This window comes from Anabas testudineus, chromosome 21 (genome assembly GCF_900324465.2).
Source record: "Anabas testudineus chromosome 21, fAnaTes1.2, whole genome shotgun sequence".
NCBI classification, from domain to species: Eukaryota; Metazoa; Chordata; class Actinopteri; order Anabantiformes; family Anabantidae; genus Anabas; species Anabas testudineus.
This window is the reverse complement of record NC_046629.1, coordinates 14,417,248-14,431,155: the sequence shown is the minus strand read 5'-3', so window position 1 is coordinate 14,431,155 and position 13,908 is coordinate 14,417,248. Positions and strand designations below refer to the sequence as shown.

At 41.8% G+C, this 13,908-nt stretch overlaps 2 protein-coding genes across 2 annotated transcripts; both read left to right on the top strand.

Moving 5' to 3' along the window:
• On the top strand, positions 1-9,631 carry trpm2 (transient receptor potential cation channel, subfamily M, member 2). The gene is made up of 27 exons (XM_026376567.1): positions 1-170; positions 477-645; positions 732-912; positions 1,034-1,200; positions 1,298-1,478; positions 1,585-1,646; positions 1,728-1,928; positions 2,571-2,673; positions 3,349-3,470; positions 3,693-4,071; positions 4,266-4,384; positions 4,477-4,606; positions 4,703-4,848; positions 5,005-5,117; positions 5,562-5,660; positions 5,902-6,127; positions 6,299-6,417; positions 6,499-6,631; positions 6,799-6,970; positions 7,110-7,290; positions 7,386-7,567; positions 7,921-8,053; positions 8,407-8,494; positions 8,705-8,789; positions 8,878-9,035; positions 9,122-9,470; positions 9,560-9,631. The coding sequence occupies exons 1-26, from the start codon at positions 1-3 to the stop codon at positions 9,233-9,235; spliced, it is 3,933 nt and encodes a 1,310-aa protein (XP_026232352.1). The 3' UTR covers positions 9,236-9,470; positions 9,560-9,631.
• A 117-nt stretch (positions 9,632-9,748) lies between these two features.
• On the top strand, positions 9,749-11,141 carry LOC113173189 (transient receptor potential cation channel subfamily M member 2-like). The gene is made up of 3 exons (XM_026376569.1): positions 9,749-10,000; positions 10,167-10,283; positions 10,431-11,141. Exons 1-3 carry the CDS (start codon positions 9,947-9,949, stop codon positions 10,542-10,544), a joined length of 285 nt encoding a protein of 94 aa, XP_026232354.1. The 5' UTR covers positions 9,749-9,946; the 3' UTR covers positions 10,545-11,141.
• The last annotated feature ends 2,767 nt before the right edge of the window (positions 11,142-13,908 follow it).

The window sequence follows — 13,908 nt, the reverse complement described above, 5'->3', positions numbered from 1 at the left end:
ATGGGGGAATCTGAGGCCGAGTCAAGTCTGGTTCATACTCTGGCGATCCATTCAGCCAGACCCTCTAAGCACCTTTCTTTTTCCCCTTCTTTCCAGCGCTGTGCCTTCTCCTCGTGGGTAAGGGAGAACATCTGCAAGAAGGAATGTTGCTTCTTTGACAAAGATGTCAGGTAGGCTGAGTTGCGCTGTGGTTTGTTATTGAAAGGCTCTGCAGTGATTTTAGTCGTTGCTGCTGTGCAGTGATACAGAAATACTGTGATACTGATACTGATGCTGATGCAAGGCGAGGCTCTGCGGTAAATTGCTGTGAGGGCAGTTGGATGATAACTGAATCTATTTGTCACTTCCAGTAGCACTTAGCTCAAACTGTCTCATAAACTAACACTTGTCATATGTCCTTAAAGTGGCACACACACACACACATACACAAAATCAACAAGACCGCAAATACTAATACATGTTTGTTTCTCCTCCAGAGAGGATGTATGTAAGTGTGGTCATTTAAAAACTGATCATGCGGCTGAAGCCATCAAGCCAGAGGACTACACAGGGAAGTCGTGGGACAAACACAGACATGTTCGGGAGGTGCCCACGGATGCTTTCGGAGACATCCACTTTGGTGGTTTGGGACAAAGGACGGGCAAGGTGAAACAATCCTTTCTCTCCACAATACCTTAAGTGCATTTAAGCGTGTGCCTGTGTGTCTTTATCCTCACACTTTCCGTTCGCAGTATGCACGAGTGTCCACGGACACCGACCCTGAAGTTCTGTACAACTTACTAACGGAACAGTGGAAACTTTCTCCTCCCAACCTGCTGATCTCAGTAACTGGAGGAGCCAAGAATTTCTATCTCAAGGCTCGTCTCAAGAACATGTTCCACAGAGGTCTTATCAAAGTGGCCCAGACTACAGGTTAGCCAGACGGAGAGGGGTGTTTGTGTGTGTGTTTATGTATGTTTCCAAAAATCAAAACACAAAATCAGACCACTTTACCGTAGATGATAGTTTATAACACATACTGTGTTTTCTGCAGGTGCGTGGATCATCACAGGCGGTACCCACGTAGGTGTGATGAAGCATGTGGGGCATGCTGTGAGGGACTACGCCCTGAGCAGCAGCTCCATGCAGGGTCAGGTTGTAGCTATTGGAGTGGCAACATGGGGAGTAATTCACAACAGGGACACACTCATGTCTCCAGAGGTACAACGTGTAACATGCCTCTTTCATGTAACAAGACTCCTCGTCTGGCCTTGTTGTGACTTCTTCCTCCCATCTTCCCCCTCCGCCTTTTCTGCAGGGTTGTTTCCCAGCTCATTATTCAATGGACAACACCAACCAGGGCCGACTGTCTTTACTTGATAACAACCACACTCACTTTCTGCTCGTGGATGATGGGACCCAAGGACTCTACGGTGTGGAGATTGAGCTGCGTGGCCGTCTGGAGAGATGCATTACCAGAAAGCATCTTGGAAACAAAGGTGCAGTCACTGCAAATGCACCAGGCCATTATAGAATAAGGTCTCAAATCCGCTTCTTCCTAGCTAATTGGATTTTAATATTGATTTTTGATTTTCTAACCTCCAGAAAGTGGCTTGACCATCCCCGCGGTGTGTGTGGTTTTGGATGGCGGACCGGGCACTCTGAATGTGAGTCATCTTCTTCTTTCTCTCTGTCTTTGTCGGTCTTTACTGAGTTTTTTTTTTGTGTGTGTGTGTTTCTTCCTTCAGACCATGTACAATGCCATGCTGAATGGTACACCGTGTGTGGTCTTGGATGGTTCCGGGAGAATAGCAGACGTGGTTGCTCAGGTGGCAGGAATGCCAGTGACGCGGGTCACTATCTCCCTAATCCACCAGCTGATGAAAAAGTTCTTTGGCCAAGAATACGAGACCTTTGATGACCTCAAAATCCTAAAGTGGACCAAAATGGTTTGTGAATAGACTGAAGACTTTTATGCTCATTTCTTAGCTATGAGAACTGTGAGGCAACCATTGGACATTGTAGATCGGTCCTTGAAATCAATCCAGTAATAGTCCATTAAATAATTGTAATTATAATCTAGATTTTTATATAAATTAAACAAAAGTTACAGTGTGTTAGTGAGCTTTCAGGTGCTGATACCTGGGTTTTGGTACCTTTAGACAGAACTGGACCAGCAGTTTCAACATAACTGTACTTTCACATTCACTGTACAGACATGAGGGTAAAGTTGAGTTTCTCATCTACATTAACTCACCTCCAGTAGAGGTAATGAGCATACATTTCGAAATGTCGAACCTCTACTTTAAGACAAAGTTATCTCTCTCTCTCTTTCTGTGTATTGCAGTAGGAAATGAGGCAACGTGGATCTTAACAAATTCATAGAAATGTAATCACATCACCCGATCTTGGATTCCCTTCACAGGATGCCAGTTAGTTTTCTGTTTTCTGACAAATTGTGCTGATTACAGTAAGGCTAAATTAGGTTTAGCCACCAAACACAGCTCTAAACTCTTGACCTCATGTTAGCAGCCTGGCTGGCAAAGTTTGATGGGAAACTTTGGCCACAGCCTGTTTGTTTTCCGTTACAGATTCAGGACATCATCAGGATGTCGCACTTGCTGACAGTATTCAGGGTTAGTGAAGACAATCACAGTGACATGGATGTGGCCATTCTTCAAGCACTTCTTAAAGGTAGGAATACGATTTCCTGGCACTGAGAATAAGACAGACAGGTAGTACCAGATCCTAGCGAGCATAATGTTGCCTCTCAGAAAGGCAAAATCTCAATCTAGTGATTGCTTTTTCTCACAGGAACACAATGATATCTATGATTGATCCATTTAGAAATTTACAATGCTTCTTGCAAAATGAGTCCGACCCATGATGGTTTAGAGAAAGAGTTGTGAAATCCACTTAGACCAAGCTTAATTCGTTTTTATAAAAAAAACACACTGAGTCTAAAGTGCAAAGTATTTGCTTAATACTGCCAGTGATGATCAATCATTCAAGCTAAACTGCTTTGCTTTCCCCTTTGTTTCCATTAGTGAACTCCACTGCAGTAGTTTAAATACATTTCCAGGCAGCTGTCCTGCCCACTCAGCTAATGTTAGACATCCACACAAATGCTGTGGCCACAAACTGCATTTGATCTGCATCTGTGTGTTTTTTCCAAGTCTTGGTCCATGGTGTAGACCAATAATTAATAGAGGGAAAATACATCAGAAAGGTTTTTCCTTTTTTATTTGGTGGTTTGTTAAGGCGACAAAAGAAGGTATTTAATAGCATCTGCCTGAGCTGTGGAGAACTGAGATTGTAATTATATATACGACATACAGTAATTGCTGTCAATGTAAACTCTGCCCTCAGCTTCAAGGACCAGCGAGTCACTGGGAGTTGAGTACTGGAAGAGGCAGTTGGAGTTGGCTATTGCCTGGAACCGAGTGGACATAGCGAAGACGGAGATCTTCACTGAGGAAAGTCAGTGGAAGGTGGGTTTGCTTGTGCACAATTACACAAACACCAGCAACAATCTGTCCCCGCTTCCCATCCTTTTCAAAACAGTAGACTGACTGGGGAGACAAGGAAAGGGATCTTTAATTTAATTTCACTATCCTGAAAAACCTGAATCCTTTCAATTCAATCAAAGCTAGTAAAACAGCACTCGTAAACCGGATGGTGTCCTGTTCCTCTATCTTGTTATTATCCTCTAGTCCAGTGACCTCCACAGGGCCATGTTCTCGGCTCTGGTTGGCAACAAGCCTCAGTTTGTGAGTCTGCTGGTGGAGAACGGTGTGAGTTTGAGGGATTTCCTGCAGGACGAGCAAACTCTGTGTGAGCTCTACAGACAGCTCCCCAGCTGCTTCTTTCTTCACAAGCTGGCCAAGCGGGTGCACGGGTCTAACCGCAGCAGAAAGCAAAAGTTCAGCATCGGGGCTCAAGGTCACTCGGGGCGAGCGGAAATGATCACCATGAGTCACGTGTCTGATGAGGTGCGCCACCTACTGGGCAGTTTCACCCAGCACCTCTACCCTCACTCCCCAGTGACGCAGCAGTTCAACATGACTACGGACAACGTATCCGTATCAGTGAGTATTATCCAGCATCTATTCATCAAACCAGAGCTGTGGCGAAGTGTATTTGAACTTTCATGAATGGAAATACAATTTGCAGGATGCATAAATGATGGACAAATTGGGCATCATCAAAGTATCAAAAGGTATTTCTGAAATCTGAAATGCAATATAACAGTTTTCTTCTACCCTAGATGTCTAAAAATCAGGCAGGTTCTCAAGCTCCACTGAAGGCTCATGATGCTGAAGCACAGAGGGACCCAGGCACAGACCTCTTCCTTTGGGCTGTCGTTCAGAGCAGCAGAGAGCTGGCTGAAATTGCCTGGGAACAGGTGCCGAAAACACTTTTTATGTGGTGTATGTGGCGTGTGAACGTGGCCCCGCGCAGCTTTCTGTATCTGTCTTGGTTTCTGTGTGTGCACAGTGTAGAGACTGCACATGTGGCGCTCTGGCTGCCAGCAAGATCCTGAAAAAAATGGCCGACGAAGGAAGTGACGTAGATGAGGCAGCGGAGATGAAAGAGCTCGCCGCTCACTATGAGAAACACGCCATTGGTACCACAAGCATGATTTCAAATGTCACGATTTTTACACAGCATTTAGCTTTATTGTGTATCTTTGTGTGCGTCTGTGTGTGTGTGCACACGCCAGGTGTGTTCACTGAGTGCCATAACAGTGATGAGGAGCGGGCTGAAAAGCTGCTGGTTCGCGTGTCACCATTTTGGGGAAGGACAACATGCCTGAGGTTCGCTCTGGAGGCTGATGATGAAAACTTCGTAGCTCACTCAGGTGTTCAGGTAGAACAACCTTCAAGGTTTTCTTTAGCTTGATCATTTTTGCCCCCAATCAGTGAATTGCACTTGATAAATGTAACTTTCATTTAGATTAATATATGATTTACTGCTATATGAATGTTAATTGACCCATTAATTGGCTGCTGACGTGTCTTCCAGGCTCTTCTGACTCGGACATGGTGTGGTCAGCTTTCGGTGGACAACCCTGTGTGGAGAGTGATGATCTGCATTGTGTTCTTCCCTCTTATCTACACTGGCTTTCTGGTTTTCAGGTCTGTCTTATTAGCTGTAAAATGATGAGCGGTGATTGTTATAGTAAAGTACTTTTCCAAAGAAAACCAAGCCCACATTCTATATTCGGATTTATTGTTTCCAGATATCTGTGTGGTCAATAATTCAAATTCCCTGTTGTAGAACAGCAGAGATTTGAAGCCCTCAAAATGTTCACATATTAACCTACCTTAGAGTGGTTTTATTATATTTGAAAGGCTTTTTATGTTCCTTTTAATTGCAAGAATAAAACTCATCTACGTCATAAGGATGTTTTGGCATTGCAAAGTCCATAACTACTCACTTAAGTTTCACATTTGTAATTCATTATATATTATAAAAGCTAAAAGCGAATGTTATCCCAATTCACATACATATTTACATATTTGTGCTACTGTCTGTACCACTCATGTAGTGAGAGTCAGCAATGTTGTTGTTCCCCCTAGACGCGATGAAGCCATCCAGAGAGAAACTGAGAAGAGCGAGAAAATAAAGACAGTGGAGACTGCGACAGGAAGTTCCCTTCGAACAAATCAACGCTCCCCGTAAGTACACATGCACACACGAGCTGACCCCGTTCACTGAAAAACCTGGATTCCTTCTTACTGTGTCATCACCTCTTGAGTACAGGAGACAGTATAGAAGAGTTTATAGACCACAGACTGTCTCCAGCAGGTCAGTTAGGAGAAAACAAGACATACGAGTCACTCAAGAAAAAAAAAAAAGGAAGAGTTTAACGTAACAACATGAAACTGCTTTTAATTCCAGTGACATTTCTGTCCACAGTAACCCCGGCAGGCAGCAGCACCTGAAGCCTCTGGGCAGGTGGTCCAGACTGGTCTGCCTCTACAGCTCTCCACAGGTCAAGTTTTACCTGAATATCGTGTCGTACTTCGCCTTCCTCTTATTGTTTGCTGTGGTGCTGATGATAGACTTCCAGCCTACACCGTCCCCAGGGGAGATGCTGCTCTACATATGGTTGCTCTCTCTGGTGTTTGAGGAAGTCAGACAGGTGAGAGACACACGTACACGTCTTGAATCAATGCAGTACTGGCTAACAAATATGAACTAAAGCAATAAGCTCAAACTTTAACAGATGTTTACATTGTCACTATATACACTTTCTATGACTTTATTACGTTTGACTCTTTTACATAGTAATTTGTCTTTTCTCTCATCTCAGCTGTTTCATGATCCTGATGGCTTCGGCTTTCATAAGAAAGTCAAGATGTACATTAATGAATTGTGGAACATTTTAGATGTTCTGTCCATCACCCTATTTATTATTGGCCTTGTGTTTAGGTAAGTCCCTTCCTTCCGGGACGACCACTTCAGGCCCCTCCACCTGCTGATCAATCAATTAATCATGGTTTTCTGCTTCAGACTGACATCTGAACTGTTCTATGCTGGTAAAATCGTCCTCTGCATTGACTTTGTGGTCTTCTGCCTGCGTCTCATGGCCATCTTCACCATCAGTCGAACCCTGGGGCCCAAAATCATCATAGTCAAGAGGATGGTGAGAGGGTTACACACAGCACAGATGTAATGAATGCTAACCTGATGTAATGTAGGAACAACAACAGAGCACAAAATGCCTTCATTTATCAGAAATAAAAGGTTTATGCCTCAGTGGATCGCCATCTGGTGTGTGCTGATGAGATGTACAAAACAACTCATTTCCAGATGATGGATATGTTCTTCTTCATGTTCCTGCTGAGTATCTGGGTGGTGGCGTATGGCGTGGCTAAACAAGGCATCCTCATCGAAAATGAAAGCCGGCTGGACTGGATTGTCCGCGGGGTGGTTTATCAGCCATATCTCGTCATATTTGGGACTTTTCCTACCGATATTGATAGTGAGTGAATAATGAGATTAATATTGCTTTGACTGAAGTTTAAACTGTTGTATTTTTCTCAGGTCATTATTTGTAAGGATGTCATGACATTAAACATTTATTTAATTTTACCACTAAAAAAACTCTTTACCTTTTGCAGAGACTACTTTTGACATAACCTCCTGCAGCATCAATGGCACCGATCCTCTGAAGCCCAAGTGTCCTATGCTAGATGAAAACCAAACACCAGTCTTCCCTGAGTGGCTCACCATCATTATGATTTGTGTTTACTTGCTCTTTGCCAACATACTGCTCCTAAACCTGCTTATAGCTATTTTCAAGTAAGTTCCCTTTACCATCATTTTATCTGTGTGAGATTCTCCTGATGAGTTATTGATGTTTCACCAGTCTATCCTCTGTTTGCTGTTTTCCACAGCTTTACCTTCCAGGAAGTGCAGGACAACACAGACAGAATATGGAAGTTTCAAAGATATGAGCTAATTAAGGAGTATTACAGCCGTCCTGCACTTCCTCCACCTTTTTGCATCCTCAGCCATCTTTACCTCTTTGTCAGGAAGATGACGCTGTGCGGGACATCCACCATGTCTAGAGAGTTCAGTAAGTCTTTCGAACTATTTATTTTTGCCTTTGCTGAAAGAGGATTTCATAATTGTGCACACTGCACGTTGTCTCTTTTAGCTTGATCACTTTTCATACAGTCATCATTCTTACTGGTTTTACACTGCAATAGTGTTTTTATAAGTTCCTTATAAAAAATCTGGTCCTTGGAGATGTAATAATGTCAGGTGTATTCCAAAACCTGCGTTGTTTTCATTGTTCCATCTGGAATAAGCAGAGATGTTATCTCCAGACTCTTCAAAGATGGTCTCTGGCCTCACATGTTAATCTTAATTGTATGTGTTTCTGTGTCTATGGGAACATGATGCTAAACATGTGGTACTATCCTACAGAAAACAAGCTTCCTCAGACAGAGGAAGAGGAGCTTTTGTCCTGGGAAGCTTTGATGAAGGACAAATACCTGCTGTCCTCACAGATGGAGCAAAGCCAGAACATGGAGCGTCACATCCTAGACACAGCCCAAAAGTAAAAAGTTTTTTTTTATTATATCATTATTATTATTATTATTATTATTATTTGTTTTTTTATTATTTATTATTACTGACCATATTAATGACACGTGTCGTATGTTACATCATTTCTATCTGAAGTCCTTAAGCTGGTGCAGTGCACACAGTGTAATACAATATTATTAGAGTTACATTCCTATTCGACTCTCAGCAACTTTTACCAAATATCTCAAACTAACTTGAGAAGTTTTTAAGGTCTCATGAGGTTCAGATTTTACTGTGATTAAATATAGCAACAATATGGCATCAAACACTCTGGAAGTGATGTCCAAACAAACCACACACTGTGTCCACTGTTATTTTCCTCAGGGTTACCACCATATCCGATCGACTGGAGAGGGAAGACGAGGCGCTCTCTGCTGCCATGGTGAAAAGACTGGCCCGACTGGAGGAACAGGTTGTGACCTGATTCTTTGAGTTATCACTAAGGATGCACCTCTGTCTGTAACATTCACAATTTGCTATGGGAGCAAAGCAAAGCACGATGCAGAGAAGTGATGACGCGCTTCTCGATGCCCCCATTATTTTCCAGAGGTCTCCTGTTATAAATCGCACATCTTTAACTTTAAATAAACAGTTACCACCTACTTTTATTTGGTCCTATCAGGTCGTCCAATCAACCAAAGCCCTGCAGTGGATTATGGACAGTCTGAAATCTAAGGGGCTTGCTACCAAAGAAGCACCATCAATGAGTGAGCAACCTTCCTTCTTCATTATTATTAATTTTTATAAATGTTTGGCTTCAATTTATAATTCACTCACTCCTGCACTCATTTGTAGTCTTCCCTGCAGCGCCAACTAAAACGGAGGAGACCTCTGACACCTTAAAAACTACATCAGAGAAAGAGGACGGATTCCACGTGAATGCCCGTCAGTTGCAATATCCAGGCAGCAAGCTCACGCGCTTCCCCGTGCCCGAGGAGAAGGTGTCATGGGAGGTATTTCACATCACCATCTGCTGTTCCTCAGGACCTCACCGTCTGAAACGACAGTCTGTTTTCACATCCTCTTTTTGTTTTTTCAGGTCAAATTCAGCTCATACATGCCGACATATTATTCTTCTGAAGACAATGGGGACCATGCGGATGGGTTTGTGTTCATTATAGGAAATTTCTGCATAATGTTCTGTCGCTATTAGGTGTAGTATTTATTTTATACAGTAACTTTCATTCAATCCATCCTGAATCAGTCCACAGAAAACAAATGCTCATAAGTGATCCTGCTTTTAAAATATCGTAACATAAACAGAAACTACAGTACAAAACAGCCTTTCAGACGACACCCACTATCTAAATCAAAGATAAGCTACGTCCTTAAATTTCATTTCTTCTTTCTATCCGCAGATCACAATCAGAAACCTCAGATAATTACAGGTATGACACCAGATAAGATGGCATCAAATGGCACTAACCGTAACCTTACAAGCATGTCTTGATGTCTGATACGAGTCTTCTTTCATTAGAAACCCAGGAGGGAGGACAGGCATTAGGGGACAGGGTGCACTCGGTCAACTGGGTCCAAATCTGCATTTAGACCTTGTGCTGACGCGGTAGGTCTCAGCTGCTTACAAAGCATTTTAAAAGGTTATTTAACTACAACTGGATGAGAACTTGATGTGAGACTTTGATATTAGGTGGCGAGACAGCACAAGATCAGTTCTGGAGTTCTTGGCAGTTTGGGACGAAAGCCAGGGAACCTTGACTTTACCTGGAGTGAGTCCGGCTGTTTGTTCACTTCATGGGTTTATTACTGTTGGACCAGTTCTTTAAAACACAGTTTTGTTGTTATTTGAAACTGTCAGGGACCTGTCCAGTCTGCTGATCACCTGCCCGTGACTCTTCAGAAAACCATGGGAAAGACACTGTATGAAAAATTAAATGCAAAAGTTTCAGAGGGAACAAAGGTAAGTCCGTTCAGCCTTTAGGTTTGAGCTTTAATGTTCCTAGATGGGCATTATAGTTTACAGACTATACAAGCAATGCTGTGCATAGCAACAATACATTTCATCATCAAACCACTAGTAAATAGAACATAGAAAATAATTTGATCATTGTGTGACTGTGATTTAGGTGCTTGAGGGTTATGTGGATGACTGCAGGAACACAGATAATGCCTGGGTGGAAACCACTGTCCTAAACATCCACCTGGACAGAACGCACCAGGTGATGGCGGACATCAATAGTACGGTGAGAAAATGATTTTATTATACAAACATTATTTTACGGTTACACAAAGAACTGAAGAACTGGACTGAATCATTTCAGGTCACGATTCCCCCAAAAGAAAATATAAAATTCCCAATTAGTGTGATGCAATCATCTCCTTGTTGACAGGTGAGCAGCCATGTCTTTCTTCGGTGGATAGAAGTGAGCAGCAAAACAAGACTTAGCTCAGACCAAAGAGACTCTCTGCAGCGGGTTGCTGAGCTGCACAACAGGAAGTTCTGATTTTCCCACATTGCTGTAAACATGCCTCCTCACACCTGTTTAATGGGGCCTTATGTAAATGCTGACATTGATTGATTTTGTTGCACTGAATGCACTTGTGCAAAACGCCTAAAGACAAGACACTTGTAAATCTATAATGTATTCATGCTATGAATCATATTTATGCCTCTGGGCTGGCGATAGCCAGGGCCGGTCAAAGGTCAATTGGAGTCAGTGATGAACTGATTAGTTTTTGGTGGCCAAAGGTCAAAGGCCAAGGTTGTAGTGAGCTCACCTTCATCTAAAACCTATAAACTGATATATGAGGAATATGTTGAGGGAACTTTCATGAACTTTTCTACAACTGTCCACTTGGACTTTATGATGAACTGATTGAATGTTAAGGTCACTGTGACCTCATGTGTGTCGTACGTCAATGCCATATCTCAGAAACAGTTGAATGAATGAATTTCAATTAATCTGTAACAGACATCTACTGGGAGCTATTAGAAAATGAGCTTAGACCAGACATTACTGGTTAACAGAGGTAAACAACCACAATGCAGTAAATCTCGTTAACACTTACAGTTGTGGTACTTCATACTTCTGCATTGTAGCCTTTCAGTTTCAGTAGTACTGTTGTACTTCATACTTGACTATATATATATATATATATATATATGTATATATACATGTATGCATGTGTGTGTGTGTGTGTGTGTGTGTGTGTGTGTGTGTGTGTGTGTGTGTGTGTGTGCACGTTGGATGCGCCGTTATGTGCCAAAGTCCATATGTATTGACATGAAAACATACGAATGCAAATCATTATCTCATAAACAGTACATTGTTACAGATACAAATGCCCACGTTATACTCGCTTCTAGTATACATTATCATGATGAACTGCTCAGGACCATACTGCAGAGTACTGGGATTGTTTTTGGTATATTTGCAGCTAACATCACTGTGAATGAAAGACTCTGACTTGCAATAGGTTATTTTCAACTTTTTGGCACTGTTGCTTGTATTTACATTTTGAAGTTGCTTTCCACTCCTGAACACTTGACCTGTTTTTATTTCCCTGTATGTCAAGGTGTTGGTCTGTGTTGCAGTTTGTGTTGGTGAGACTTTATAGAATCACTCTTTGCCTTTATAGTAATTAAAAAAGTTTTTTTTTCTATCACACAGTGTCGTGATCGCATGTGTTCTTCGAATTTGTCCTGCTCAGACATTTGAGAATGATTTAGCTCTAATGTTAACCTGTGTTCATTTTGGACAGGGTTTGTTTTTCTCCTGCAGACGAGCGCGCAGCTCTGCTTCAGTTTCGGAGCAGCCTGTGAGAGCGCTCATTGGTTCAGGCACAAGTGGCCAGACAGAGGAGTATCGGTTTCACACCCTCTTCATTCCCCTCATGTTTATGCTCCATCGGAGAAATCAGTTATCCCGATGACAAACAAATAAATTAATTCATTAATAAATTAGCATTTCCATGTTGGCAGTGTGCAAAAACACCCAAACTATAGTCTACAGGGTGATGATCTTCTTTTTACAGCTATGCGATTTATGGAATGACTCAATGCACTGATTGCCAAGTTTCTGTGGGCACACACTGGAGTGAATGTTTTTAACTGTAAACATTAAACATATACTTGATGTCCTCTTTATTTCTGACGTTGTGTCTCTATTATTCGTGTCCCCCGGTGGCACAGCGCCACTCAAAAGCGCCGAGAGCTATTTTTAACCACGGCGCCAGAGAGAAGGCAAAAACGAAGATCTCCCACTCTGCTCTGATTTCATGATCTCACGCGGTTTTAGTGCAGAGATTTGGTTAGCAACAAATTTAAGATGGTGATAAAGCAAAATGATTTAGTACCAAACAATTCGTTTATTTAACCTATGTGGAGACGCCACAGTTTGCTTCAATGACAGAACACATGCAACGTGGGACAGATTCAAACTTACTGTATGTAAACCTTTTTAATCAGTTCAGTTCAGCTCGGTTCATCTATATAGAACCAAAAGTCACATTGAAGCATGTAATGCAATGCAATGCAATGTAAGCTTTACGTACTGCTAATTTAAAATTTGAAACCTGACAGTCAATGGTGATTTACTGCATATTTTGATTTATATTTATTTATCATATCTCAGTTTTCCGTTGTCATGGTGCGGTTTGCCTACTGAGGCAACTATAGTTTATGTTCAGTGACAAGACAATAAGCAGTGGCTTGGAAATATGGACCGCCTGTTGTTGCACTACGCAGATAGTAGAGGCCATTGGTAATCTATCTACTAGGGTAATCAGAGGGCTATGATCCATTATACCTGTAGATATGTACATCATCTATATGTCATGTTATTTAGATGTAAGGGCTATTAACCATTGTACACACTTGTGAAATAATTATATATTTATTATAAATATTTTTTTAAAGTAAAAAATCTATCATTTTTGTGTAACAAAACAATCTACAAATGGAGACACTTTGGGACTGTGGCTACTCTACCAAGAAGTGGGTGGCCAGTCAAAATGACCCCAAGAGCACAACAAATACTCATCAGTGAGGTAAAGAAACAACATGAAATGACAGCCAAAGATCTGGAGACATCATTGGAACTGGCTAACATCTGTGTTCATGAGTCTACAGTAGGTGAAACATTGAACAAGCAGGGTGTCTATGGCAGGAGACCGTGATGGGAGCTGCTACTTACTGAAAAGAACATTGCTGCACGCCTGACGTTTGCCAAAGAGCACACTGACACTCCACAGCAGTATTGGCTAAATGTTTTGTGGAGTGATGAAACTAAATTGAACTATTTGGAAAGAACACACAGCACTACATTTGGAGCAAAAAAGGGCACTGCATATCATCATAAAAACATCATCCCAATTGAAAAGTATAGTGGAGGAAACATCATGATTTGGGCCTGATTTGCTGCATCAGGACCTGCCCAGCTTGCAGTGATTGAGGGGAAGATGGAAAAAGTGTATCAGACAATTCTTCAGGATAATGTGAGAATGTCTGTACGTCAGTTGAAACTATGTAGAAGTTGGGTGATGCTACAGTTATTGCTGCCAAGGGGTTCACATACGTTAACCACCAGCACTGTGAGGTTTTTATGGTTGTTCTCAATAAAGACATTAAAAGATCTGATTTTTTTTTTGTGTCAAAATTTTAGGCACATTACATTTGTCAATACTCTTGACTTAGATGAAGTTCAGATCACAATTTATGACACAGTAATGCAGAAAACCATGAAATTCCAAAACAAAGTAGCAGAAAGTAGAAAAAACTTGTTTGACAACAGGCTCCTCGCCCACTATAACAGATAGAGAGCCTGGCCCCTTTTTTTTTTCTGAGTCTGCAGGAGCCATCTCTTCTCT